The following is a 22,985-nucleotide window of genomic DNA, read 5'->3' on the forward strand; positions in this document are numbered from 1 at the left end:
TTCACTATCTGGATTCTAAAACCAGCAAAAGAGGGCAAATTCAGTGCACAGGTGCTTTTCTAGCTTTTAGATCATGCTTGCTGATGTCCCATTGGTCAAAGTAAGTCATAGGGCCAACCTCAGTTTCCAGGATGGAGAAAGAAACTCTACCTTTCTATGCAGATGCAGCAAGGTCACAATGTAAACAGATGTGTTTACAGGAAATGGGAGGCATATCTGGCTATTTTGCAATCTAGATCCTCTAAGAAGCTGTTTTTGTTTTGTTTTGTTGACACACTTACTGCACATATAAGTTTGCCAGGCCTGGGACTGAATCTGTGCCATAGCAGCAGACTGAGTTGCAGCAGTGTCAGTGCTGGGTCCATAAATTGCTGAGCTACCAGGGAACTCCAGCTCCTTTAAGAAGCTTTGCATGATGATCCTAGCCCATGTTAATCTTCTCCAGTTCTGATTCATCACACGCACTGTCAAATGAACAATATTACAATTTGATGTTGATTAACTGTTTTGTGTGTGTGTGTGTGTGTGTGTGTGTGTGTGTTTAGGGCCATACCTGCAGCTTATGGAGGTTCCCAGCCCAGGGGTCTAATCAGAGCTGTTGCTGCCAGCCTACGCCACAGCCACAGCAATGCCAGATCCGAGCTGCATCCGTGACCTACACCACAGCTCACGGCAATGCTGGATCCTTAACCCACTGAGTGAGGCCAGGGGTTGAACCTAAAACCTCATGGTTCCTAGTCAGATTCATTTCCAATGCGCCACGATGGGAACTCCTTAATTAACTTTTTATGTATTTTACTTTTTTTTTTTTTGACTTTTAGGGCCATGCCCCCAGATTATGGAGGTTTCCAAACTAGGAGTCGAATCAGAGCTACAGCTGCCAGCCTGTGCCACAGCTGCAGCATTGCAGGCGCTGAGCCATGTCTGCAACCTACACCACAGCTCACGGCAATACCAGATTCTTAACCAATTAATCGATGCCAGGGATCAAATCACAACCTCATGGTTACCAGTCAGATTTGTTTCCACTGCACCACAACAAGAAATCCCCTATTTTATATTTTAAATCCATCGAATTGCTATTAATTTCTGATTTTGTATTATGTGTTCTACCTCAAAGAATAATTTGGAAATAATTGACTTCTTCCCTTGACCGTAAACTCATTGAGGGCAAAACTATGCATTATACTCCTTTTATTCTTCTATATTTTTCTAACAATTTATTGAACGACTATGTTAAATTTAAGAAGTCAACTTTCAGTTATTTACTTGAATATTCCATTTCACTCAACTGTCTAGGACGTGAAAGACATTTCATTCATTCTTCTATTCATTAAAAATTTATTGAAAGATTGTTCTGTGGTAGGTGTTGTGTTAGATCCTATGAATACAAAGATGACTGAAATTCTGCTCTTGACCTCAAGAAATTTATAGTTTATTAGGAAGATGTTGTAAACTGTTAATGTACTTTTAAGCCTGTTTCTTTACCATGAACCTAGATTCCTGCCATGTGTTCAACACAGTTTAACTGGCTTTCCACCATTTTATAGTTGGGACAGTCTCCTGCTATATGTTACATTGCTGGATGGTTGTTGCCTAATCTATTCTGTGTCTAGCTTTCCCTGCTCTGGTTTATATGACTGTTATCTGTTACTATTCTTTTTATAAGAGAATACATAAAACATATGTATACAGTTTAAAGAATAACTGTAACGGCACATAAAACATGTATACAGTTAAAAAAAAAATAACTACAAGGCCAAGTGGTCAAGAAACAGAACATTGGAGTTCCCGTCATGGCGCAGTGGTTAACGAATCCGACTAGGAACCATGAGGTTGCGGGTTCGGTTCCTGCCCTTGCTCAGTGGGTTAACGATCCGGCGTTGCCGTGAGCTGTGGTGTAGGTTGCAGACGCGGCTCGGATCCCGAGTTGCTGTGGCTCTGGCGTAGGCCGGTGGCTACAGCTCCGATTCAACCGCTAGCCTGGGGACCTCCATATGCCGCGGGAGCGGCCCAAGAAATAGCAACAACAACAACAACAAAAAAGGGAAAAAAGACAAAAAAAAAAAAAAAAGAAACAGAACATTGCCGCTGTCTCAGAAACCCTTCCTTGCCTCATCCCTTCTTCCTTACCCCAAAGGAATTAATTTTTGTGATTTTTATGAAAAATCATTGTCCTTTTTTTTCTTTCCTTTATATGGACTTACTACTTATGTTTGCATCCTTATTTAACATAGTTTAGTTTTGCTTATTTTTGGACTTTATATAGGACTTACATTGTAGGTATACTTTTGTCTTGCTTGAGTTTTTTCATTGTCTATTGTGAGATTTATTCATGTAGTTCAGAGTATCAGTTCTTCACTTCCATTTTAGTATATTTTTTGTGGTAGATAGAATAATGGTCCCCCAAATGTATTCACTTCCTAATCCCTGGAACCTCTGAATATGTTATCTCATAGGCAGAAGGACTTTGCAGGTGTGATTTAAATAAAGCCCTGAGGTGGGAAGATTATCTTTGATTATCCAGGTGGGTGTAGTGTGCTCATGAGAGACCTATAAGAGGGAGGCATATGTATTTTGTTCCAGAGAAATAAGGACATGTGATGATGGAAGCAGAGGTCAGAGAGATTTGAAAATGCTAACTGTACTACTCCAGCTTTGAAGATGGAGGATGGGGGCATGAGCCAAAGAATGAAGGCAGCTTCTGGAAGCTGGAAGAGTCCAGGAAAAGGATTCTCCTCTGGGCCTCTAGAAGGAGCATAGCTTTGCTGACACCTTGATTTTAGCCCCATTGGAAGCCTGGACTTCTTAACTCCAGAACTGTAAGACTATAAATTTGTGTTGTTTTGCTCCTAAATTTGTGGCATTTTATTACATCAGAGTAGGAAGCTAATATGTTTTCTCACTGTATGAATATATTACAATTTATCCTCCTCTTGCTGGACATTTGGGTGGTTTCCATTTTTTGGCATTTATGGACAGTGTAACCATGAATTTTTTTTTTTAATTAAAGTATAGTTGATTTACAATGTTGTGCCAGTTTCTGCTATACAACAAAGTGACTCAGTCATACACATACACACACACATACATTTCCTTTCTTATATTATCTTCCATTGAGGTCTATCCCAAGAGACTGGATAAAGTTCCTTGTGCTATACAGTAGGACCTCATTGCTTATCCATTCTAAATGTAGTTTGCATCTACAACATGAAAATTCTTATACATGTTTCCTGGTGCATGTGAGAAAAGAATGTTTTTCAGAGATATACCTAGGCAAAGAGTTGCTAGGTCAGAGTGTTCGTATTTTCAGCTTTGCTTTATAATATAAAACTATTTTCCAAAATATATTACTACTAGTAGTGTACAAATCTTTTTATTTTTAAATAATTTCTTTTTTTGATATTCGCTATGATAATGCTTCCTTTTTTTAATGTAGATGGATACTCAAAGTTTGCTTCAAGTCAAAACACATTTGGGAACTAATTTATACTTTTTTTTTTTTCCAATCTAGAAATAGCACTGGTTTATTTTTATTCTCTTTTCAATCAACTACTTTTTTTGGCCACTCTCATGGCACATGGAAGTTCCTGGGGATTGAACCCATGCCACAGCAGCAACCCAAGCCACTGCAGTGACAACACTGGATCCTTAACCTGCTGTGCCACAAGAGCACTCCTTGATCAGCTAATTTTTCTGTTAACTTTAAAAGCAAAATTATAGCAGTGCAAATGCTGTTATTTAATTTGTAATCATAGTTGTAGAGTAATTATTGTACTGATAAAAACATTTTTATTTGAATTGGTAAGTAGTAGTTGCATAATAAGTTTAAATTCTAGGCTTCCACGCAGACATGATTATTTCCTTTCATCAACATTCAAGCAGGACAAGGACTGTTTTGGGCAGCATTATGTCTGTGAACATGACTGTTTCTTTTCTGGTAGTTAATAAGCATGCAAAATAATATATTAAGTAGTGAATGCCATTTATTGGGCATAGTGAATGTGGCAGGCACTGTGATGAATAAAACACTTTACACATATCATATATTATCATGTTTAGTCCTTAAATAGCCACTGCTGTTATCCCCTTTTTAAAAAAATAGATGAGGAGGTCGAGGCCTAGAGAAGTTAAGTAATGGGTCCTAGGTTACACAGCAAGGATTTTTTTTTTTTGTCTTTTGTCTTTTTAGGGCCGCACCAGGGCATATGGAGGTTCCCAGGCTAGGGGTCAAATCGGAGCTGTAGCTGCCGTTCTACACTACAGCCACAGCAACGCTGGATCCTTAACCCACTGATCAAGACCAGGGATCAAACCCTCAACCTCATGGTTCCTAGTCGGATTTGTTTCTGCTGAGCCATGACAGGAACTCCAACAAAGCAAGGATTTGAATCTAAGTAGTCTGGTCTTAGTCTCTATTTTGAGGGGGTTTCCTCATGCTAAAAAAAACGCACTGAAGTGTTAACTTCTCAGGTAAAACTTTTGTAGGGAGTTTTCTTCATTAAGTGTGATTTGGTCTGGGTTATGTTTTTAGAATTTTTATACAATTTTTTGTCCCTTAGCTTTTGTATCTCTTAGCATTTTTCTTTTCATTCTCCTTTTAGTTCTCATTTCTCCTCTCATCTTTCTGTTATACTTGTATATGTGAACCTGTATCACTTTTAAGTTACATACAGTTTGATGTCTCATTTTCAACTGGCTGATTAAATTGCTTTACCAACTATCTATTGATTAACTGCAAAGTTGACCATTTTAATTTTGGCAGAGGATGTAATGAATCTGGTATGATCTTCATCATGAAGGAATTTGTAACCTAGGGGATTATCAATGTTTACTTACTAATTTGCTGGCTGTTTTTCTTCTCAATCTTTTCCTATCTAGCAGATGTTTCAAATGATTTTTCACCACATGGTATTTTACAAGCTGAGTCTCCATTTAGTATGTTCTATCCATATTTTGATGATCTTTGAGTCTGTTTTGGCAACACCTCCAGATTTAGCATCATTGTCTGAATTCATTAGCATGCTCTTTACTTTCTATTTTCAGTCATTGGGGATATTGCCAAGGAGAAATTTATTTAATTTCCTTCTTGCAGGACATCATTTTCTTGCACCAAGATTATTTTAAAGTTATTAGTGTTACTGAAAAAAATTAATCCCAAACAGTTATTTGACAGCATTTATACTCTAGCCAAATTACATTAATTTTTTCTGATATAATCCATGATGTGGAATCAAAAAGAACCTCTGTTTTTTGCACAACTTTGAGAAACTGTTGCCCAGTACCAGTGAAGCCTGGTGTGTAAGTTGTCTGTTGCTTCATAACAAATTACTCAAAACGCAACAACATTTATTATTTCACAGTGTCTGTGGGTCAGAATTTTGGGTGTAACTCAGCTAGGCACTCTATTTCAAGATCAATCACAGGCTGCAATTAGGGTAGTCTGTAGTCATCACAAGGCTCAACTGGGGAAGGATCTATTTTCAGGCTTACTCTAGTGGTTGTTGCCAAGATTCAGTTCCTTGGTGGGTGTTTGTACTGAGGGCTGTTTAAACCTTTTATAAGTGGAATTATATGCTAGCAGAGGTTCTCCTAGCATGTGGATTTTTCCTTGAGGCAACATGGCAGCTTACTTCATCGGAGCAAGAAAGTAGGAAGAGCCAGAGAAAGAAAGAATGAACAGGGTAGATGTCACAGTCTTTTATATCTGGAAAATGACTCCTTTCACTTTTGCTGTATCCTTTTCATTAGAGGAAAGTCACTGGATCCACCCACACTTGAGGGGAGGGGATCAATAGTGTGAGATAGGGATTATCAGGAGCCATTTTAGAAGGAGTCTAGTATAATTTGGTAGTTTATAGGATTTGGGCTTTTCTCTGAGGGTTCAGTTCCTAATTGGAACAGATGTATTCTTAGGTTTATATCAGTGTCTTGAAGGACCGTACAGGATACCGCTTTGTTCCATGATCTTTCCACTGGTAATGTAGAGTGAGACAGTGAAAATTATTGGGTATCTTTGAGAGGTAGCTAGTAGTGTTATTTAAAATAAATAACTTTTCCATGTGTTTATTGATCATTTGTATATTTTCTTTGGAGAAATGTCTATTAAGGCTTTTGCCCATTTTTTTTCATCAGGTTGTTTGTTATTTTCTTGTTGAGTTGTAGGATTTCTTTATATATTCTGAATATTAATCCCTTATCAAATATATGACTTGTAGATATTTTCTCCTATTCCATGGGTTGCTTTTTTACTTTATTGTGTTCTTTGATGGACATTTCATCAAAATTAAAAACTTTTGATCACATTCAGTTTATCTATTTTTTCCATTTGTTTTGATGTCATATCCAAGAAATCATTGCCAAATCCAGTGTCATAAAGCTTTTCGCCTATATATACGTCTAACAGTTTTATAGTTTTAGTTCTTACATTTAATTCTGTGAACCATCCTTAGTGAATTTTTGTATGTTATAAAATAAGGGTCCAGTATCATTTTTTTAGGCTGTGGACACCAAGTTTTCCTAGTACTATTTGTTGAAAAGATTGTTCTTTCTCCATTGAATGGTTTTGGCACCCCTCGTCAAAATTTTTTTTTGGCTATATATGGTCAGGCTTGAAATTTTTGACTTTTAAAAATAGTATTTCTCTTATTGTAAAAATAGATGTTTGCTATAGTAAATTTATATCCACCGCAAGAAAATAATCATACTGTATAGAAACAACCAATGGTAATAGTAAATGTGAGTTCAGGTTCTTTTCTATTCATAATATATATATATATTTTTTTTTTAATAGAAATGAGATCATATATACTGCTTTGTATCTAACTTAAAACATATGCAGTTCTCCTATGGCATAGCGGGATCTGGTGTTGTTACTCCAGTGGCTTGGGTCACTGCCATGGTGTGAGTTTTATCTCTGGCTCAGGAACTTCCACATGCCATGGGCACAGCCAAAAAAACACAAAAACCAAAAGAACATTCAAACCAAAAGAGCATTCACGTTTAAATGTTCTTCAAGTTACATTTTATTTATTTATTTATTTATATTATCTTTTTAGGGCTGCACTCACGGCATATGGAAGTTCCCAGGCTGGTGGTTGAATCAGAGCTGTAGCCGCTGGCCCATGCCACAGCCACAGCAATGGGGGATCTGACCTACATCATAGCTGATGGCAACACCGGATTCTTAAACCCACTGAGTGAGGCCAGAGATCGAATCTGCATCCTCATGGATACTAGTCAGGTTCATTTCTGTTGTGCCATGATGGGAGCTCCTACAAGGTGCATTTTAAATTTAGTTTCTAAGCTGCTGCAGTGACAACACTGGATCCTTAATGCACTGCACTGTAAGAAAACTCCTAGTTTTCATTTTTAATCAGTGTTAAATATGAGCGTAATTCAAAAAGTTGAATGATTCTATACACTTCATTAAAGAAAAGTCTTCTGGCCTTCCCACTTTGCCTTTTTCCCAATCTGTGAAAATATTCACTTTTAGCACTTTTGCTGATTCTTTTGGTATTGAACTCCATGTCTCAGATGAACATTCTTGTATTAGTGCTGATTTATTTTATTTTATTTTATTTGTCTTCTTAAGGCCACACCCACAACATAGAGAAGTTCCCAGACTAGAGGTCACATCGGAGTGGCAACTGCCAGCCTACACCACGGCAACACCAGATCCGCCAGATCCGAGCCACATCTGCAGGCTACACTGCAGCTTACGGCCATGCTGGATCCTTTAACCCACTGAGCAAGGCCAGGGATCAGACTCACCTCCTCATGGATACGAGTCAGGTTCTTAACCCGCTGAGCCACAATGGGAGCTCACTGCTGATTAATTTTAAAATTTTAGTCATTATCTATTGGCTTTCCACTCTGGAGGTTGAGGATTTAGCTTTTTCACTGCCTGTCTGTTTCATTCCTACCACAGTTAGGTCCTCTGATTTTGCATTAATGTTATATTTTAATTTTGGTTAGGACAATATTCAGAGCTCAAGTTATTATGACTGTAAGTGCTTTTGACATCTAAGCCATGAAATCTATCTTAGATACATAGTATAAGTACTTTTTCCTTCTTTCCTACGCTAATTTGTGTTTTATTGTGGGGAGGCCATGCCCACAGTATGTGGAAGTTTCCAGGTCAGGGGTTGAACCCATGCCACAACAGTGATCCAAGCCACTGCAATGACAATGCTGGATCCTTAACCATCTGAGCCACAGAGGAACTCCTTTCCTACACTAGTTTTTGCAGCTAGTAATTGTACTGTATCTTTCATTAATTTTCTAATATTAATTCAATTCCCAACCAATTGTACAAGTCTCCTCTTAATGCATTCAGGTTCATGTGGATAGTCTGTCAGTAGCATCATCTATGAGAAATCTCTCCTGGAGTACCTCTTGTCCTAAAGGCCAGGACCATGATTTATTCATCTTAGTATTCCCACAATTTTTGGCAGGGTAATCATCAAATGTTTGGGGGTTTTTTGTTTTGTTTTGCTTTTTAGGGCCGCACCCGAAGCATATGGAGGTGCCTAGGCTATGGGTCAAATCCGAGCTACAGCTGCCAGCCTACACCACAGCCACAGCAACGCAGGATCCAGGTTGCATCTGCGACCTACACCATAGCTCACGGCAATGCCAGATCCTTAACCCACTGATCGAGGCAAGGGATTGAACCCGTAACCTCATGGTTCCTAGTCAGATTTGTTTTTGCTGCTCCATGACGGGAACTCCAAATATTTGTTTATTGAAAGAACGATTGGTAAAAGTTCAGACTGTAGATTTTTTTTAAAAAGATTACCCATTTAAATAACTTTGTATATAATCAAGATTATTAATAGATTGATTTACTTTTTAGGGCTGTACCTGAGGCATATGGAAGTTCCCAGGCTAGGGTTCCAATCGGAGCTGCAGCTGCTGGCCTGTGCCACAGTCCTAGCAATATGGGATCCATGCTGTGTCTGTGGCCTGCACCACAGCTTATGGATCCTTAACCCAGTGAGCAAGGCCAGGGATCAAACCTGCATCATCATGGATACTAGTTGGGTTCCTAATCTTCTGAGCCACAATGGGAACTCCAATAGATTGATTTAAATATAGATCTGTTTAAGATAATTCAGCCATTCTCAAATTCTTTGCTCTCAGGACTTCCTACCTTCGAATTTATTGAGGACCCTAAAGAATTGTTTATTATTTTAGCATGATTTATAGCTAATGCTATTTACTATATTAAAATCAAAATCTTTTAATTAAAAAAAATTTTTTTGGGGCCACACCTGTGGCATATGGAGGTTCTCAGGCAAGGGGTTAATAAGAACTGTAGCTTCTGGCCTACACCACAGCTCACAGCAACTCCAGATTCTCAACCCAATGACCGAGACCAGGGATCAAACACACATTCTCATGGATGCTAGTCAGGTTCATTTCCGCTGAGCCACAACGGGAACTCCTAAAACATATTTTAAGTTTATTTATTTTAAAATAATAAAACTGTTACATGCTAAGTATTTTCCAAAACAGAAAAACAAATGAGTGGCATTGTTTTACATTTTTTCAAGTCTTTCTAGTATCTGGTGTGATAGAAGACAGCTGGATTCTCATACTTCTGTGTTTAGTCTGTTGCAATATGTTGCTTTGGTTGAAGCATACGAAGAAAATATGGCCTCATACAGATACACATTCGAAAAAGGAGTGTTTTACCATCTTTTCAGATAATTGCGGATATTCCTTTTATAAATTTTATTTATTTTAAAAATTAACATGGTAGGAGTCCTGTCGTGGCACAGTGGTTGACGAATCCGATTGGGAACCATGAGGTTGCAGGTTCGATCCCTGGCCTTGCTCAGTGGGTTAATGATCCGGCGTTGCCGTGAGCTGTGGTGTAGGTCGCAGAGGCGCCTCGGATCCCGTGTTGCTGTGGCTCTGGCATAGGCCGGTGGCTATGGCTCTGATTGGACCCCTAGCCTGGGAACCTCCATGTGCCACGGGAGAGGCCCTAGAAAAGGCAAAAAGACAAAAAATAAAAATAAATAAATAAATAAAAATTAACATGGTAAATGACTTTTTTGGGTCCTGCAGTTCTGAGTTCTAGCATATGTATGGGTTCATGTAACCCTCACTATTATCATAATAATAATCGTAATAGGTTCATAATCATATTTGTAAATATTCATAATAGTTCCTCCTCCCCCCAAAGTCCTTCATATTACCCCTTTATAATCACACCCTCATCCCACCTTTAACTCATGGCAACCACGGATCTTTTCTCTCTCACCGTTGAGAATGTCAGATGAATATAAGCATATAGTATATAACTTTTGGAGACTGGCAAGTGTTGTCAAACATCTTTTCATGTATTTACAATTATTGTATCCTCTTTGGTGACGTGTCTGTTTGTCTTTTGCTCAGTTTTAAATTGGGTCATTTGTTTTCTTACTGTTGAATTTTTTATATTTATTTTTATTGAAATATAGTTGATCTACAATGTTATACTAATTTCTTTTGTACAGCAGTGATTCATTTATACATATATGGATACATTCTTTTTAATACTCTTTTCCATTATGATTTATCAAGGATATTGAGTATATTTCTCTGTGCTGTACATTAAGAGCTTGTTTATCCATGCTGTTTATAATAGCTTACATCTATTAACCCCAACCTCCCATTCTATCTCTCCCCCAAGCCCTTCCCCCTTGGCCACCACAAGTCTGCTCTCTTATGTCTATGAATTTGTTTCTGTATCATAGAAAGGTTCATTTGTATCATATTTTAGATTTGACATATAAGTGATATCATATGATATTTATCTTTCACTTGCTGATTCTCTACTTAGTATGGTAATTTCTAGTCCATCCACATTGCTGCAAATGGCATTATTTCATTCTTTTTTTATGGCTGAGTAGTACTCTATTGTACCTATGTACCATATCTGTTTTTATCCATTCATCTGTGAATGGACATTTAGGTTGTTTCCATGTCTTGGCTATTGTGAGTAGTGCTGCTAGTAGTGCTACTTCTTTTTGAAGTAGTTTTCTCTGAATATATGCCCAGGAGTGGGATTGGTGGATCATATGATAGTTCTATCTTACTGTTGAATTTTAACCATTTTCTATATATTCACATATAAGCCCTTGGTAGGATATTATGATTTGCAAACATTTTCTTCCATCATGTAGCTTGTCTTTTCATTTTCTCAACAGTGTCTTTCAGAGTAAAAGTTTCCAATTTTGATGAAGATCAATTTATCTTTTTTTTTTCTTTTATGAATTTGCTTTAGGAATCATGTTCAAAGATTTTCTCACAAGTTTATTTCTAAATGTTTTATATTTTACATTTAGATCTGTGATACATTGTGTATAAGGTTTGAGGTTAAGATTGAGATTCAGTTTTTTACATACGGATATACAATTATTCCAACATTCTTTCTTGGAAATTCTTTTTTTGTGTCGAATAGCCTTTGCATCTTTGTCAGATATCACTTGGCCTACAATAGGCAAAGCTGTAGAGACAGGAAATAGTTTAGTGATTGCCAGAAATCAAGGAAAGTAGAGAACAGAGAGCACTAGCTAATAAATACAGTGTTTCTTTTTGGAATGGTGAAAATATTCTGGATTAGATAGTGTGGTGGTGATTATACAACCTTGTGAATATACAGCAACCACTGAATTACATACTTAAAAATGATGGATTTTATGGCATGTGAATTGTATCTACTTTAAAAAAAAAAATTTATGGCTGCACCATAGCATATGAAGTTCCCAGGCCAAGGATTGAATCCAAGCCACAGCTGTGACCTATGCTGCAGCTGTGGCAACATCAGCTCCTTTAACCTACTATGCCGAGCTGGGGATCGAACCCTGCACCTCCACATAGACCCAAGCCACTACAGACGGATTCTTAACTTACCGCATCAAAGTAGGAACTCCACTATCTACTTTTTTTAAAAGTTAATTTTTTTTTTTTTTGCTTTTTTAGGGCTGCACCGCCAGCATGTGGAAGTTCCCAGGCTAGGGGCCGAATCAGAGCTGCAACTTTCCACCTATGCCTACGCCACAGCAACATGGGATCTGAGCCGTGGCTGTGACTTCATGGGAACACTAGATCCTTAACCTACTGAGGCCAGGGATCAAACTCACGTGCTCTCGGATACTAGTCTGGTTCATTACAGTTGAGCCACAATGGGAACTCCCATGAGTTAGAGTTTAAATGTAAATTATATCATTATGCTGACTATCACCAGATTCCTCTCTATGGGGCCCATGCTTTTTTTTTTCTTTTCTTTTTTTTTTTTTACCTGTGTAAAGAACACATAACATAAATTTTATCATCTTAATCATTTTCAAGTGTACAGTTTCAGTAGTGTTTAGTCACTTTGTTGACAAACTGATTCCCAGAACTTTTTCATCTTGCAAAAGTAAAATTCTGTACTCACTGAACAACAGTGTCACTTTTTCCCCTCCCCTCCTGCCCCTAGTAAACACCATTGTGCTTTGTTTCCATGATTTTGACTACTCTGGATATCTCATATAAATGGACTAACAGGAGTATTTGATATTTTGTGACTGGCTTAGATCACTCCATGTTCTTTTGGTTCATTCATATTGTAGCATATTACAGGATTTCCTTTTTATTTTTTAATTATTATAATTATTTTTTTTTGTCTTTTTAGGGCTGTACCTGCGGCATATGGAGGTTCCCAGGCAAAGGGTCGAATGGGAGCTAAAGCTGCCGGCCTATACCATAGCCACAACAGTGCCGTATCTGAGCTTCGTCTGCTACCTACACCACAGCTTATGGCAACACTGGATCCTTAACCCACTGAGCGAAGCCAGGGATCGAACCTGCGTCCTCATGGATACTAGTCAGATTTGTTAACCACTGAGCCATGACGGGAACTTCTTCTTTGGAGAAATATTTATTCAGGTCCTTTGCCTATTTCTTAATTGAATTATTTGATTTTTGTTTTATTTTATTATTCTTTATATATTGTGGGTATTAATCACATTATATATTAATCATATTAATATATAATACATATCAATCATATTAATATATATTATTGTATATTAATATATATCAATATATAATATATATTAATCAAATTATATATAATATAATTGTATTATATACAGTATATATTTCACAGTTATTTCCCCCCCCAGTTATATAGGCTGACTTTTGATATATAAAATTTGAAAATATTTGACAGTCCAATTAATTTGTTTTCTTTGGTTTGTTGTGCTTTAGATTTCATATCTAAGAAATCATTGTCTAATCCAAGGTCAAGGAAGATTTATGCCTCTATTTTCTTCTAAAAGTTTTAAAGTTTTAGCTTCTAAGTTTAGGTGTTTGATCCATTTTGAGTTAATTTCTGTATGTGATATTAGGTAGGGGTACAAATTCTTTTTTTTTTTCGCATGTAGGTATGTACTTGTTCAGCACCATTTGTTAAAAAGGACTCTAGATCTTTTTAATCTATGCATCTTTTGTGTCTTACTTTTAATAATATTGTAGACACACCCAGAAATAGATAATATAATGGATTTACATATATCCACCGTACAGTTGCAAAAATTATAAAAATTTTGTCATTCTTGTCTCATTTAATCCTCTAACCCCAACACAATAACTTTTTCCTCTTAGAGAACTTTAAGGCACATCTGAGACCTTTTATCATTTTGTGCATTGGTAGTGTATGTATCTCTTGCAGAGAAAGACTTTTTAAACACAGCTACTGCTATTATGCCTTACAGTATTACCCATTATTTCTTAGCCAGTACATGCCTAATTTTCTTTGATTGCTCGTTGTTGCCTTAGATTGATATATATATATATATATATATATATATATATAGTTATTTCTTATAATGTGAAGCTTTTTTATTTTCCAAGACATTTATTTTGGATTATTTTGTTGATTGTTTTATTATTTTGTTGTTTACGTGTTGTTCATTTTGTTCTTTAGGATCTCCAGCTTCATGGATTTAGCTTATTGTGTCTTCATGTTGTCATTTAACATGTATCTCTGTCCCCTTATTTTTGTAAACTGATAATTAAATCTGGAAACTTAATTAAATTTAGGTTTTTTGTTTCTTGTTTTTGTTTGTTTGTTTGTTTGTCTTTTTGCCTTTTCTAGGGCCACTCCCGAGGCACATAGGTTCCCAGGCTAGGGGTGAAATTGGAGCTGTAGCCGCCGGCCTACGCCAGAGCCACAGAACATGGGATCCGAGCCGCATCTGCAACCTATACCACAGCTCATGGCAATGCTGGATCCTTACCCCACTGAGCAAGGCCAGGGATCGAACCCATAACCTCATGGTTCCTAGTTGGATTTGTTAACCACTGAGCCACGACGAGAACTCCCAATTTCTTGTTTTTTTTTGTTTGTTTGAGTGTTTTTCATCTTTCTGTCTTTTCTAGGGCCACACCCTCGTCATGTGGAGGTTCCCAGGCTAGGGATCTAATCGGAGCTGTAGCCGCCAGCCTATGCCACAGCCACAGCAATGCAGGATCTGAGCCATGTCTGCAACCTACACCACAGCTCATGTCAATGCCAGATCCTTAACCCACTGAGCAAGGCCAGGGATTGAACCTGCAACCTCATGGCTACTAGTTGGATTTGTTAACCACTGAGCCATGATGGGAACTCCTGTTTCTTGTTTGTGAAGGCAAGAGGTTTCATAGGTGGTACTGAAAAAATTTTTTTGTTAATCATATCGGGAAGCACTTCATGTTTCATTGTCATACTTTTTAGTGATGTTAAGGTTGATCAATGAGTTCAACTTTCTCTGTCTATATTGAAGTTCTTCATTATTTACCTTACAGTTTTAGCAGCTATAGGTGATCATTGCCTAGATTCATTTAACCAGCGATTTGCCTGTTTTCAGAATGAGTTGTGTTCTAGCAACCTTCAAAATTGACCAAAGAGGAATTTTTTTTTTTTTGAGTGTCATGAGGTTCATGGGTTGTTTATATTTTTGAAGTTTTCCAATCATTGCAGTCTTTATTCTCTGTAGGCTCAAGTTGTTTCATCTCTGGCAAATAAGAATTGTTTCCCTTGTCTCCAATTTCCTTTTGGTTTGTTTGTAGTAGTTTTGTTAACATTTTTGCTTTCTGATTCGACAAGATGCCCCATGTTCACCTTGTGTATAATTTCTTCTGCCAGAACTGAAATAAGCCATTTCTCCAAGGTGTCCTGATTTCTTTTAGTAGCAAATGATGTTTAGAGTTTGCCATCTAGAGGTAAGGGTTCTCATTGCTGTTACGCTTTTTCAGGCTGATTCTCATGCTGTATCTTCTACCATAATTTCCTTCTTTCTCTTCCTTCCTTTCCTCCTTCCGTCCTTTCCTCTTTCTTTCTCTCTTTCTCGATTTCTTTCTCTCCCTTTCTCTTTCTTTTTTCCTTCCTTTCTTTCTGTCTCTCTTTCTCTCTTTCTTTCCTTTCCTTCCCTCCCTTCCTTCTTTCCTTCCTTTCTCATAGTTTCTTTCTTTTTTTTTTTTTTGTCTTTTTGCCTTTTTTAGGGCCGCTCCCGTGGCATATGGAGATTCCCAGGCTAGGGGTCTAATCTGAGCTATAGCCGCCAGCCTACACCAGAGCCACAGCAACATGGGATCCGAGCCGCATCTGCAACCTATACCACAGCTCATGGCAATGCCGGATCCTTAACCCACTGAGCAAGGCCAGGGATCAAACCCGCAACCTCATGGTGCCTAGTCGGATTCATTAACCACTGCGCCATGACAGGAACTCCTCTTACAGTTTCTTGATTGTCTCATACTTGTTATGTAGTTAATTCCTAGGGGCACTTCTTGGGAACACTATTCTTTGGGTTCTGTGTATTCCTGTTTTCTTTTAGCCTCGAAGATTAGTTCAGCTGGATAGAACATGCTTGGTTCATGTTTTCTTGGATATTTAAATGCACAATAAGCTGTTCGTTCCAATGTTTGTTGTCAGTCTCATTCCCCCACACCCTCCCATATATAGTTTGGACTTTCTGCACAGATGTCCAGTGATTTTTTTCCTTCCCTTTGAAATTCAGTAGTTTAGGTGTTGATCTTCTGAGTTGTTTTCCCAGAAATGTAGTATATACCATTTCAACATGCAGATTTAGTCCTTTTTTAATTTCCAGCAAATTTTTGGAGTTATAGTGGCTAATATTTTTTCTGTTTCATAGCTTTGGTTTTATTTTAGGGGGCCTTCTGTAATATGCATTTTGTATTTACTTTGCCTTTTATTGTTTTGAACTTCTCAATTTAAAAATTTTTTTTGTTTTTCTCTTTTTCACCTTTATTTCTGTGTTTTCTCTCAAATCTCTTCTACTTGAGTCTTCAATTTAAAAAATTTTTGATCCTTGGGAGTTCCCGTCGTGGCGCAGTGGTTAACGAATCCGACTAGGAACCATGAGGTTGCGGGTTCGGTCCCTGCCCTTGCTCAGTGGGTTAAGGATCCGGCGTTGCCGTGAGCTGTGGTGTAGGTTGCAGACGCGGCTCGGATCCCGCGTTGCTGTGGCTCTGGTATAGGCCGGTGGCTACAGCTCTGATTGGACCCCTAGCCTGGGAACCTCCATCAGCCACGGGAGCGGCCCAAGAAATAGCAAAAAGACCAAAAAAAAAATTTTTTTTGATCCTTTTTTGAATTTACTCAGACCTCATTTATGTCTTCCTGTTGCCTAGCTATCTCATTTAAGAGCTTTTCTTTTTTTTTTTTTTTTGACCTTTTAAAATTCAAAGTGTGTACAAGCTAAAACACTTCCACTTGTTTTCCTCTAAATAGTTTTTCCCCTTTTTTATTTTATGATTTTTATTTTTTCCATCATAGCTGGTTTACAGTGTTCTGTCAGTTTTCTACTCTACAGCAGGGTGACCCAGTCACACATTATATGTATATTCTTTTTTTCTCCCATTATCATGCTCCATCATAAGTGACTAGATACAGTTCCCAGTGCTATACAGTCATTTAAGAGCTTTTCTAATTATGTTTTAAGTTCTTTACAGTATCTTTTTCTTATGTCCTTTGGTTTGTTCTGTAATATTAGGTCATAGTTTTATCTCCTTTAGGCCGTATTTTTCTTCAGTATCTTCATTTTCTACAGATATGCTGTTCATGTTATTATTATCATTTTTCCTTACAATACCATTGTATTGGGTTTGACCAGCAATCCTTTTTTATGGCTCATGTTTATTTTCTATTACATTTTAGTGCATTATATAACATTCAAATTTTATTAGCTCTGAGGATAAGCTTTAAGTTATATCCTGTTAAACTTTAAGCTATTGTAAATTAGGTCTTTTTCTTAGCAATATGTTGAACTAAGGGTAGTAGTCTGGATCAACTGCCATTGACATCATGCTTGACCTATATTCTAGCAGTCTTATTGTAAATTATATTTGTATAATTACACAAATATGTTATAATGTAATATCTTTAATGTCTGGCTGTTTCACTGGGCATCTGTAATGGAAAGATCAATACTTTATTATTATTATTTTTTTGTCTTTTTGTCTTTTGAGGGCTGCAACCGCGGCATATGGAGGTTCCCAGGATAGGGGTCCAATTGGAGCTGTAGCCACTGGCTTATGCTACAACCACAGCACCAGCAATGCAGGATCTGAGCTGTATCTGCGACCTACACCACAGCTCATGGCAATGCCGGATCCTTAACCCATTGAGTGAGACCAGGGATCGAACCTGCATCCTCATGGATGCTGGTCAGGTTTGTTAACCACCGAGTCACGACGGGAACTCCAGGAAAGATCAGTACTTTAAAAAAAATTTATATGCACTAAATAGGTTTCGAAACTGAGTTTGTGGGGTTTTCTCCTCTATTCTAGCAAAGCAACCCAATTAATATATACAATTAGTAGTGCTACTTGGTGCTGGATGGTTGTGTTAGTTAGCTCTGATATACTGCTCCTGTTTCTTTTGTTTTAGGTTAAATGGAAACCACCCTTGGGAACTGGTTGCTTGTATAGCCATTCTACCACATCAGTGAATTGCAATGAGTGGAGGAGGAGAGCAGCCAGATATCCTCAGTGTTGGAATTCTGGTCAAGGAAAGATGGAAAGTGGTGAGCATACATCAGGGAGGCAGAGGGGTGGGGTTGGGAGAAGAGGTGTGTACATACAAAGGTGTAAGTTTTGGCATCTTGATAAAAATAGCATTTTATTAGGAAATAATACATATATTGCTTATATGCCTAAAGCAGTTACTTTCAGTTCTTTTCGTAGGATTAGGTTCTGTTTATATGCTAATTCTTCACCCCTCACCCCCCACTTTTTAGGGCTGCACCTGTGCCACATGGAAGTTCCCAGGCTAAGGGTCGAATTGGAAATGCACTTGCTGGCCTACTCCCCAGTCACAGCAACACCAGATCTGAGCCGAATCTGCAACCTACCCCACAGCCCATGGCAACACCAGATCCCTGATCCACTAAGCAAGACTAGGGGTTGAACACCCATCCTTATAGTTACTAGTCAGGCTCATTACCGCTGAGCAACAACAGGAAGTTCCTATACTCTAATTCTTTTTTTTTTTTTTTTTTTTTTGAGGCTGAACCTGCAGCATATGGAAGTTCCCAGGCCAGGAGTCAAATTGGAGCTGCAGCTGCTGGCCTGTGTCACAGCCACAGCAACGTAGGGTCTGAACTGTGTTTGCAACCTACACCACAGGTCATGGCAATGCTGGATCCTTAATCCACTGAGGGAGGCCTAGGATCCAACCTGCACCCTCATGAATACTAGTCGGGTTCATTAACTGCTGAGCCATGATGGGAATTCTAATTATCTGTTTTATACAGTAGTGTGTATATGTTACTCCCATCCTCCTAATACTCCCCTCCCCCCCCAGAAGATTCTTCATTTACAAATAAAAAATTTTGTTTCTATGGTACAGTGTTTTACTGATTAGGCAAATTAATAGGTTTTGAAAATATACTTGAGTACATATAAGAAAAGAACCTTATCATCATTGGACTGGTACAGGGAGATTCTAACAATTGTTACTCTTTTATGTAAATCAGGCATGAGTGTTGCTTTGTTGAGAGCTTTGTATTAAGTGCTATGATAGAGATTGATTGTTCTCCAGTAGATATAGCAGAAGGTGACAAATGAAGCTATACCTGGCATAGCTGCTCTGTCCTGATAATTAGAGCTAATGTACTGCCGTGCCTATCTCCCAAATTTGGGAGGCATAGTGGCATTATTAGTAAGAAATCACAGGCTCACTGTTAAGGATGGTGTTTTGGTTATCTATTGTTGTGTAACAAACTGCATCAAAATTTAGAGGCTTAGTACAGTCATTTACTTTGCTCACAGTTTTGTGGATTAGGAATTTGGAAAGAGTTCATCTGGGTGATTTGTCTCTTACTTAGCTGTGAGGCACTAGCAGGTTTGGTTGAATTGGAGGGTCCATTTCCAAATGGCTTCTTTTGTGCCTTGGGGTCCTTTTTCTCTTATGCCGAAACTAGTGGCTCATTTTCTAAGGCCTCTACAAGGTGTGGCTTTTTAGGATGGACACACTTTTTACATGGTCGCTGGCCCTTAAGAGTATTCTCTTGGTTAAATTAGTCACAAGATCCACACAGGTTGAAGAGGGTAGGGTAATGGACTCTACCTCTTGATGGAGGAGTGGCAAGGTCACATGGAAGAAGAGCAAAAAGGATGGGCAATATTGTGTGGCCATCTTTGGAAAAAAAATCTGCCACAATCTTACCTCTATTTTTTCCCTAATCTTCATACTACCATCTTACCAAACTGCCTCTATCTCTTTGCCATATAAACCCTGATGATGTCTTCAGGCTTCATTAAGCTCAATTAAAGAATTAATGCTCTATTATTGTCCAAATGACATTGTAGGAATAGACCAAGGAGCAAAATCATTTACTTTAGCCTAGAATTTTTGTTTCGTAAGGTTGTTTTGAATTGTTGTTTGGTAGAATTTTTTGTGAGGTAAAACACCAGCCACCTTGCAATACAGTCCATAATTAGAAATATGTCTTTTTGATACTGTTTATGAGGGTTTTAGTGTTTGTTTGTTTTTTTTTAGAAATTAACTCCGTAACTTGTATTTTATTTTCTTTCCATCTTTAGGGCTGCACCTGCAGTATATGGAAGTTCCCAGGCTAGGGGTTGAATAAGCTGCAGGTGCTGGCCTATGCCGTAGCCACAGCAACACAGGATCCAGGTTGCATCTGTGATCTATGCTGCAGCTTACAGCAATGCCAGATCTTTAACATGGAGCAAGGCAAGGATTGAGCCCACATCCTCATGGATATTAGTTGAGTTCACTGAGCCACAAGGGGAACTCCCTGTTTGAGTTTTTTAAATTACATAGGCTTTGTTTAATGGACAAAATATAATCATAAGAACCAATCAGAACCCAACAAAGAGCAATTTATTTAACTGAAATTAAGTTTTGGAACTTTTTTTAGTCCCAAATTTGTATCAGAGTTTCTCATGGTATCTCTTTCCATCACCAAACCAGAATAAAGAAGGATTATGGCTCCTATATTACAAAGTAATAAATAGTTGTTAGCAATAATTATATAGTTACTACTTGCCAAATGCCATAGGGGAAATAAAAAGTAGGAGTTGCCCTTTCTTTGAAGAAGCTCAGTTTCACTGCAGGAGGCTAGGATGTTGACAATGGAAAGTTGAACAGTGTGAGTTAAAAAGCTGAACAGTGTATTATATAAGTGATATCTGAGATACTTAACCTAGTAAAATGATTTATTAAATTATTAAGCAAATAATTCCTGTAGAAATTTAGAGAGGGTAAAGAAATCAGCCTAGATGCAGTAATCAATACAGACCCTGTGTAGAGAGAAGTAGGACTTGAGGTGAGACCCTGTGCCTTCGTGATGAGTTCCTACATTCTTCTATATCCTTGCTGTTTGATAATGTGGTAGGAAGACCCAGTTTCAGGAAGTGGAAGAAAACTCATTTCATGCTGTGTCTAGCTTGAACTGTATCATCTATCTCCTCCTACCCCTGTTTCTCACAGCTCTACACTTCTAGTTGTCACTAGCTCCTCACAACTTGCTTACAATATAAGCTCAGACAAAGATCCTGATAGTTCATAGTTAAGCTAACACATTTTATCAGGAAGAATATTTTATTTGATGAAAGTATTTAATTTGATTTGAATTTACTATAATTTGCTCATGTGGATATATAGTGAACACTGGGATAGTTTAGAATAGGAGCTTTATGCTTGTTCTGTGGGGCCTGTTCAGTGCCTCAGAGGGGAAGGTAAATGGTGGTGAGAGGGCTGGGCTCTGGCTGCCTCTGTCCCTCCTCCAGCTTCCCCACATACACATCTCAGTCAGGTTCCAGATAAGATTTCAGTTGGCAAAAAGATTTTATGGGTTTAAAAATTGCCTTAGAATTAGGACAAATCTGGATGTTGAAGGGCTTTTGTAGGATGTGAAACTTTCAGATACTGTTGTCTTTTGTGATGTTTCTGGCTGACTATAGACCCAGTTTTAAAATTGTGGCTGAAATAGGGAGTTCCTGTTGTAGCTCAGCGGAAATGAATCTAACTAGTACCCCTGAGGATGCGGGTTTGATCCTTGGCCTCCCTCAGTGGGTTAAGGATCTGGCGTTGCCGTGAGCTATGGTGTAGGTCACAGACATGGCTTGGATCCTGCGTTGCTGTGGCTGTGGTGTAGGCTAGCAGCCGTAGCTCCGATTGGACCCCTAGCCTGGGAACTTCCATATGCTGCAGGTGGTGTGGCCCTAAAAAGAAAAAAAAACAAAAACAAAACTGTGGCTGAAGTAACTTCATTGATTTTGTGGACAAACCTGTGGGAAAAGATTGTGATGTTTTGTCTAGGTATTTGTTCTTGTCATATATGTAGTTAATTTAACAATATTGAGCTCTTTTAATAGGGATAGTCAAATTATATATTATTTTATCAATATAAAAGATGAGTTTCTAATTAGAATCTTTAGTAATTTTTTGTTTGTATGTTTTTATTTTATTTCCCATGCAGCTGAGGAAGATTGGGGGTGGGGGCTTTGGAGAAATTTACGATGCTTTGGACATGCTTACCAGGGAAAATGTTGCACTGAAGGTAGAATCAGCTCAACAACCAAAACAAGTTCTGAAAATGGAGGTTGCTGTACTGAAAAAGCTACAAGGTAAGCTGCTTTGTATGATACACCAAACAATTTATAATTTGTTATCATCTTTATGAACCTCAATTACATTCTCTATCAATTGAGTATTCTGGTCTCAGCTTGTATAAACATGCTGAACAGTTTTCTGTTGGAAATTTTATCACCATCTTATAGTTGTAGAAATACTGATTGCTTAGAATAACTGGACTTTGGGAATTCCTTTTTATGGTGAGTAAGGATGAGAGAGTGAATTACCTGAAACATTCTGTTTGAGAACGTGCTTTCATAATGTCAGTTACAGTAAAATTTGCATTTTTTAAAAAATAGCCAAATGTAAATAGCTCTGAGTTGTTTCTACTCATGTTTTTGGATGTTAAACATGCTTTCTTTCTTTCTTTCTTTTTTTTTTGGTCTATTTGCCTTTTCTAGGGCTGCTCTCATGGCATGTGGAGGTTCCCAGGCTAGGGGTCGAATCAGAGCTGTGGCCGATGGCCTACGCCAGAGCCACAGCAATGCCAGATCCGAGCTGCATCTGCGACCTACACCACAGCTCACGGCAACGTCAGATCCTTAATCCATAGAGTGAGGCCAGGGATCAAACCCGCAACCTCGTGGTTCCTAGTCGGATTCATTAACCACTCAGCCATGACAGGAACTCCTTAAACATGCTTTAATCACATGAAGGAAGCTACTTTCAAATCACACTGCATGATGAATTAAAAATAATAGTATTTGTTATGTATTGATTTCAGTAGCTTCAGTTTCATCAAAAACCTCTTTCTGACCCTGTCATCATTTTTGAAGTCCATTTAACTACTTGGTCCCTATTGTTTTACTACAAGGATAAATAACTTTTTCCCTGACAT

General features: G+C 38.0%; 1 protein-coding gene across 5 annotated transcripts in view; it reads left to right on the forward strand.

Moving 5' to 3' along the window:
* Window positions 1-22,985, forward strand: part of TTBK2 (tau tubulin kinase 2) — a 149,964-nt gene that overhangs the window by 10,003 nt on the left and 116,976 nt on the right. For 3 of the 5 annotated variants that reach the window (XM_047766568.1, XM_047766569.1, XM_047766573.1), the window contains exons 2-3: window positions 17,933-18,068; window positions 21,993-22,140. In XM_047766568.1, coding sequence (XP_047622524.1) covers window positions 18,000-18,068; window positions 21,993-22,140 — 217 coding nt within the window. In that variant the 5' untranslated portion in view covers window positions 17,933-17,999. Of the gene's footprint in view, window positions 1-17,932; window positions 18,069-21,992; window positions 22,141-22,985 lie in introns of those variants that run through there. The other 2 variants (XM_047766571.1, XM_047766572.1) reach the window with 2 other exon arrangements.

The sequence above is a fragment of the Phacochoerus africanus genome, chromosome 2, assembly GCF_016906955.1.
Source record: "Phacochoerus africanus isolate WHEZ1 chromosome 2, ROS_Pafr_v1, whole genome shotgun sequence".
Lineage (NCBI taxonomy): Eukaryota > Metazoa > Chordata > Mammalia > Artiodactyla > Suidae > Phacochoerus > Phacochoerus africanus.